At 38.4% G+C, this 7,735-nt stretch overlaps 1 protein-coding gene across 1 annotated transcript in view; it reads right to left on the reverse strand.

Annotated features, from left to right (window-relative positions):
* Positions 1–6,491, reverse strand: part of NPFFR2 (neuropeptide FF receptor 2) — a 15,483-nt gene extending 8,992 nt beyond the window's left edge. Inside the window, exons 1-2 of the mRNA XM_044681599.1 lie at positions 6,164–6,491; positions 4,251–4,350 (exon numbers count right to left, since the gene is read on the reverse strand). Of these exons, the coding sequence (XP_044537534.1) occupies positions 4,251–4,350; positions 6,164–6,491 (428 nt within the window). The remainder of the gene's footprint in view (positions 1–4,250; positions 4,351–6,163) is intronic.
* Positions 6,492–7,735: the final 1,244 nt, after the last annotated feature.

Consider the following 7,735-nt stretch of genomic DNA (forward strand, 5'->3'; position numbering starts at 1 on the left):
GCTTATCATATCAAATAATTTGTATAGTATTGGGATTAGTTGCTCTTTGAATGTCTGATAGAATTCACTTGTGAATCCATCAGGCCCTGGCGATTTTTTCTTAGGGAGTTCTTTGATGGCTTGTTCAATTTCTTTTTCTGATATGGGATTATTTAGGTATTCTATTTCTTCTGCTGTTAATCTAGGCAGTTTATATTTTTGTAAATATTCATCCATATCTCCTAAATTGTTATATTTGTTGCCATATAATTGGGCAAAATAGTTCTTAATGATTGCCTTAATTTCCCCTTCATTAGAGGTGAGGTCTCCCTTTTCATCTCTTATACTGTCAATTTGGTTTTCTTCTTTCCTTTTTCTTATTAGATTGACTAGTACTTTGTCTATTTTATCTGTTTTTTCAAAATACCAGCTTCTAGTCTTATTTATTAATTCAATAGTTCTTTTACTTTCGATTTTATTAATTTCTCCCTTAATTTTTAGTATTTCTAATTTAGTTTTCATCTGGGGGTTTTTTATTTGCTCGCTTTCTAATTTTTTGAGTTGCATGCCCAATTCGTTAATCTCTGCCCTCCTTAATTTGTTAATATATGCACTCAAGGATATAAATTTCCCCCTGAATACTGCCTTGGCTGCATCCCACAGAGTTTGGTAGGATGTCTCATCATTGTCATTCTCTTCAATGAAATTGTTGATTGTTTCTATGATTTCTTCTTTGACAATTTGGTTTTGAAGAATCATATTGTTTAATTTCCAATTGGTTTTTGACTTGCCTGTCCGGGTGCCCTTACTGATTATTATTTTTATCGCATTATGATCTGAGAAGGTTACATTTATTATATCTGCTCTTTTGCATTTGTTTGCCATGATTCTATGCCTTATTACATGGTCAATCTTTGTAAATGTACCATGTGCAGCTGAAAAGAAGGTGTATTCCTTTTTGTCCCTATTTATTTTTCTCCACATATCAATTAGATCTAATTTTTCTAGGACTTCATCCATCTCTCTTACCTCTTTCTTATTTATTTTTTGGTTTGATTTATCTAGATCTGAAAGAGGAATATTTAGATCTCCCACTATTATGGTTTTACTATCTATTTCCTTCTTGAGCTCTGCCAATTTCTCCTTTATGAATTTGGATGCTATACCACTTGGTGCATATATATATTGAGCAGTGTTATTTCCTCATTGTTTATACTGCCTTTAATCAGGATGTAATGACCTTCCCTGTCTTTTTTAATCATATCTATTTTTACTTTGGCTTTGTCAGAGATCATGATAGCCACTCCTGCCTTCTTTTTCTCATTTGATGCCCAAAAGATTTTGCTCATACCCTTAACCTTGAACTTGTGTGTGTCTACCCGCCTCATATGTGTTTCTTGTAGACAACCTATGGTAGGATTTTGGTTTCTGAACCACTCTGCTATTTGCTTCCGTTTTATGAGTGAGTTCATCCCGTTCACATTCAGAGTTATAATTGTTAGTTGTGTATTCACTGACATTTTTTGTATTCTCCCCTAGACCCACTCCTTCTTATTGCACTATTTTCTTTTACACCAGTGGTTTGCTTTCAGCCAGTATCCCTTATCCCCTCCCTTGATTGACTTCCCTTTCTGTCCCCTCCCTTGTTGTTCCCTTCTTTTTGTTTTTTTAAAGACCGAATGAATTCCCTCCCCCTTCTTCTTCCCTCCCTTTTTGGCCTCCCCACTCCCCTGCTCCCTTTGGTTTATCCCTTCTGACTTTCTCAGTAGGGTTAGATGGAGTTTTTTATCCAGATGGATAATAAAGCTACTCTTCCTTCTCCGGGTTGATTATACTGAGAGTAAGGTTTGATTATTACCTCTTAATGCTCTCTTCCTCTCCTTCTTATGGTAGTATTTATCCCCTCCCCTTCCCATGCCCTCTTTGTGTGTAATAGAATATCTTATTTTTCTTATTTACTCGGATTTTTCTTGGTGTCCCCCACTATTCCTCCCCTCTTTCCCACCCCCCGTGTCATCTTAGACCATTTAGTATCCTGTCCTCTCCCTATGAATTATTCTTCTGGTTGCTATAATAGTGAATATTATAATAGTGTATAGAGTTCACTACAGAGAATTATACATAGCATTTCTCCACCTAGTAATACAGATAATTAAATCTTATTTATGCCCTTAAAGAGTCAAGCTTAAAAGACTATGAGTTTTCTTTCTTTTCCCTCTGTTTCTTATTTACCTTTTCATCTTTCTCTTGATATCTGTGGTTGAGTGTCAAACTTTCCAATTAGTCCCGGTCTCTTTTGTGCAAAAACTTGGAATTCTTCAATTTTGTTGAATGCCCATACTTTCCCCTGAAAGTATATGGTTAGTTTCGCTGGGTAGTTGATTCGTGGCTGAAGGCCCAGCTCTCTTGCCTTTCTGAATATTGTATTCCAAGCCTTGCGTTCTTTTAGTGTTGAGGCTGCCAGATCCTGTGTGATCCTTATTGGTGCTCCTTGATATTTGAATTGTCTCTTTCTGGCTTCTTGTAAGATTTTTTCTTTGACTCGAAAGCTCTTCAATTTCGCTATTATATTTCTGGGTGTTGACTTTTCTGGGTCCAGTTTAGAGGGTGTTCTATGGATCCTTTCAATGTCTATATTGCCCTCTTGTTGTAGAACTTCAGGGCAATTTTGCTGAATAATTTCTTTGAGTATGGAGTCCATGTTTTTATTAATTTCTGCCTTTTCTGGAATACCAATGATTCTCAAGTTATCTCTTCTAGACCGGTTTTCTTGGTCTGTCACTCTCTCATTGAGATATTTCATGTTTCCTTCTATTTTATCAGTCTTTTGACTTTGTTTTATTTGTTCTTGTTGTCTTGAGAGATCATTGGTTTCTAAATGTTCGATTCTAGCCTTTAAGGACTGGTTTTCCTTTTCAATCTGGTCATTTTTGGTCTTCAGTTGTCTTGTCTCACTTTCCAATTGCGAAATTCTGCCTTTTAAACTATTATTTTCTTGCCAGATTTCTTCCATCTTCCTTAGCATTTCATTTTTAAACTCTTCCATAACTTGTGACCAGCTTTCATTTTTTTGGGGAGGTTTGGATTTTTGTTTTCCCTCCTCTGTTGTCTGGATTTTCTCTGTGTAGAAGTTGTCCAGTGTTCCAGAGTTTCTCTTGATGGTCTTTTTCTTCTGGATTTCCTTATTGCTGGCCATTGTTAGCCCCGCCCCTTTTCCGCTTTGTCTTTGCACTCCGGGTCTGCCTGGGCCTTGCAAGCTTGGGGGGGGGGGCTCCGGTCTCCTTGTCCTCGGGGTCAGGCCTCCTGGTAGTTCCCGGTCTGCCCCTCTGCCCGAGGTTCCTTCAGCAGTCTTTGGGGCTGCTCCCACAGCCGAGCTCAGATCTGTACCGGGTCCTCACTGGAGGTCCAAGCCTGGGCTGGAGATCGTTATTCAAGCCTAGGGCACTGCCTTTGCCTGCGCTGATGCTCTTAGGGCCCTGCTTTCACCCCCGCAGAAGGTAGTGAAAGTCCGTGGGCTGGAAATCTTTATTCGCACCTGAGGCGATGCCTTCAGTGCTTGGGAAAGGCTGCGTTTTAGGGGCCTTTGTCCCGACCAGAGGCGGTGCCTTCACCGGGAGCTCAGGGAAAGTCCCAGCCACCTGGGGTCCCTCGTCTTGCAGCGCACAGGTACGGGCTCAGGGGCTGCCAGTGATTATCTGGTTGCCCCAGTCCTGTTTACCCGCTTGTGTGGTGTGGGGGGGTGGGGGAGGGGCTTCTTTTAGTGAGATCTGTTTCACCCCTTTAAAGTGTGGAAATGCCCCGATTCTGCGTACCTTCAATCCTGCGCCCTGTTGTGGGGTTCCTTCGTTCCTCTGGACTCGTTTTTATTTCCCCTTGAGGGGTCCTGTGTGGTTCGGTCAGGAGAGATCGAGCAGCTGCTCCTTACTCTGCCGCCATCTTAACCGGAAGTCAGATATAATTAATTTCTACATAACTGAACTATTTTTACTCTTGAATGAAAACCCCTATGGTTATCAAAGTATTTGATATCTTCTATCTTTGAGTGACCTTAATAAAATCAGACAGTATCATAGTTTTTTTTCACTACTGGATCTTTTGGAGGCCTGTGCCTTACTCTGAGGTGGGAAGAGGCATAAGGAACGTTAAAATAATGATAAGAAAACATAAGGGTGAAAATGGGTGCCATTTGTCATTGTGCATAGTTTTCTTTGACAGATAAATGAATGTAGAAAGAGCATTTGCCATGGTTTCAGATTCTGACAAGAGCTTACCTATCCCCTGCTATGGCTACCAAAGTGAAGACCGAAGAGGCCACTGATATGCCCTGGACCATTCCACTGATCTTGCAAACTGTGCTTCCAAAGGGCCATCCTGACAAAGAGGATGAGAGTAACATTAGAGAAGATACTTTCTGTGATGGTAAAGATCCAAAGAGAGAGCATTAAGTATAGCAAAAGCTGACTCTTACTCTGACAGCCAGGGGTTTTGATACCCCATGAACACTGTTATTATTTCTATACATGGACAAATAGCCTAGAGCAGTGATGGGAAAACTACAGACTGCAGGCCAGATGAGGCCCCCTGAAATCTTCTATCTGGCCGCAGGACATTATTCCTAATCTGACGAAGACAATGAGTAGGATACAATACAATAAAACTTCAAAAGAGTTGCCTAAGAAACAGACTGACAGTTGAGCATTTCCTTTCCTTTGGCCCCCTCTTTAAGAAGTTTGCCCATCACTGGCCTAGTCACAAACAGAATTCTTCCTGGCTACATCCTCAGCACTCTATCTTATATGGAACCCTGTATACAATGATTATTCCACTGTAGAACCATCATCTATCCACTTGATAAAACTCTGAACTTGGGAAAATACTTGGTTTCCCAACAAAAAAGAAGTTGAACCTCATAAAAATTTTTTTCCTCACTTTGCTTTCTAGCAATAATCCTCAGAATCATTTTCATAAAATAATAATCCTTCACTTAACACAAAAGCCTTCAAGTTAAGAAAGTAAGAAACCAATTTCTTGGTTTCTTAAATGAAAAACCAAGAAAACACCAGTGTTCATCATTTAGCATGATACATACCATATTGAGTTAATATCTCTTTGAATAATTTGACTTGATAAGCACTAATATAATGAGCTCACAGACATGGATATGACAGGAAAAAATTATTGGAATAGGACAATAGTATGTCAAAGGATCTTTGAGCTCATGCCATTAGAGGATTCATAAAAGGACCTAGAAATGTAAGCCTGGAAAAGAGAAGATTCAGGGCTGATATGATGGCTACCACCAAGCATTTGGAGGCTTCCTTGTCATGTGGGAGAGAGATGAGACAACTCTATTTGGCTTCAGAGAACCAAATTGGTATCACTAAGTGGAAGTCGCAAAGAAATAGATTTGGGAATGACTCAACAATTTGAATTATCTAAAAGGGGAATGGGTTGCCTCAGAAAGAACTGAGTTGTCCCCTCCTTATAGGTCTCAAAGGCTAGATGAACACTGAGGCCCATTCTAACTCTGAAATTCTTTCATTCATGAAGGCTAGAGAATGGAACAGACTTCCTCCCAGAATCTCCATTTAAAAAGAAGGTTTCCAGACCAGCCAAATCTTCATTTCCCAACAGTCTACACTCCTTGGATTGGGTTTCCAACACACACACACACACACACACACACACACACACACACACACACACCCCTTCATCCCCAATTTTTAATTTCCTTTTTTGTGTAACTTCCTTGAAAGCAGGAACTGTCTGTCTTTTTCATATATTTGTATCCTCAAAGCTTAGTATAGTACCTGTCATATAGTAAGAACTTAAAACTGACTAGTAATATGGTACCTAATTCAGGGGATTACTGTAAGGATCAAACAAGATATACATAAAGCGCTTTGTAAACCTTAAAGTATCTTATTTTTATATTAATGTTATTTAGATGACATAAATAAAAATTCTAGAGCCTTCTAGTTGAAAAATGTTGGATCCCAATATTTTTACAATCTTAAATCTGGGGTAAAATATATTTTCTAGACAGAAAAAAGGAAAACCTGTAAAAAATAAGTTGGTATTGCCTGTTCCCTGCTACTTTACATCTTGATTTTAGGAGGAAAGTACAAAAGATTAGATCTTTCAATATTTTCTTCCATTTTGCATTACACAGGAATCAACATACCTACTATGATATTATCCAAGAGAGTTGTGGGCATACAAAATATCCCTATCAGTAAATCGCTGATGGCCAGGTTCAAAATGAAGAAGTTAGTGACTGTGTGCATGTGTTTGTTCCATGCCACAATGCAACAGACCACTGTATTCCCCACTATACATAGGACAAAGATTAAAAAGTAGGAGATGATGAAGACAGCTGCCACCTGAGGTTGGTGGAGGTAGTAATCTACATAGGTTATATTAACGTCCACATAGGGCTCTTCTTTGGTGTCACTGACACTCCAGGTCTGAGGACTAGGTTCAGAAAAATTGGAGTCCAATTCCTTATTCATGCTGAACCTTGAATAATAAGAGATAGAGAAACAGCACAATTAGAAGGCAGATTCAAGAATTACTAGATGAAGTCCCTCTTACCAATCAGGGGCATTTCAGGTGAAAGAAACACAACTGTGAGGAAGGACAGAAGTTTGAGACGAGGGAAAGGCAATTTGGTACCAATGTTGGAACATTAATGGTCATTTGGACTTCTAATATATATATATATATATATATATATATATATATATATATATATTTGTGTACCTGTGTTTTCCCCCATAGAATATAAACTCCTTGAGGGAAGGAATTCTCTTGTACATCTCTTAGGCTTAGTAGAAACTATCATGTTGCAGGTACTTAATAAATGAATGCTGATTATCTTGGATCATCTCACAGGATGCCCCACAGAACGCCAACAACTTTTGACAGCAGTACGCAAACATGTTGATCTCAACTATAGAACCAAAATTTAGACAAAAGAGAAGCAAAGGGAAAAGGAGGAAAGGAGAAAACAGTTGATGCATAGACAAATGTGCCAAATTATAGCAGTGAATATAATCGGGAAAATAAATATTTCTTTCTTTATTATACCTCTGGGACAATGGGGATAGACAAGTAAGCAGAGTATCTACATTTTGCAAGCAACCTTAAGTATAAGAAAAGTCATTAAGAACGAATGAATATAAAAGCATGTAATGATTACTTGCTAAGTGCCAAACACTATGCTAAGTACAAATATAAAGTCCAAAACCATTCCTTATGTAGCTTATATTCTTGTAAGAAGAGATAATATACACAGGGAGCAGTAAGCCAGGGAGGTATATAGGATTAGTGAATGGAGTCACATGGGAGTAGACTGACATGCCTTTCAAGGAATGATGATAGAGTTTATTTGATTATAATTCTAGGCCTAGAAAGTGAAGAGATTCAGGTGTGCTACTGAGACAATCAACATTAAATAAAGTTGGACCTGGGTGGTTCTGGGCATGATAGAGTTAAGTCCTCCAGGCTTTGGTTGCAAGTTACTACAGGATGACAGCTACTGCAATAGCCCAGGAATGAAATATTGAAGATGAACCTCAAATTTAAAAAGAAAAATTAAGATAAAATATGGATATATAAAAGATAATTTAGGATAGGAAGAGGCTTTCCACACATCTTGATCCCAATTAAAGTATTTAACAAGATGCTCTATAACTACCTCTATAATTATTTATATATATGTAACTTTACCATTACAAGGATATTAGAAATTAAG

Source organism: Gracilinanus agilis, chromosome 6 (genome assembly GCF_016433145.1).
Source record: "Gracilinanus agilis isolate LMUSP501 chromosome 6, AgileGrace, whole genome shotgun sequence".
Lineage (NCBI taxonomy): Eukaryota > Metazoa > Chordata > Mammalia > Didelphimorphia > Didelphidae > Gracilinanus > Gracilinanus agilis.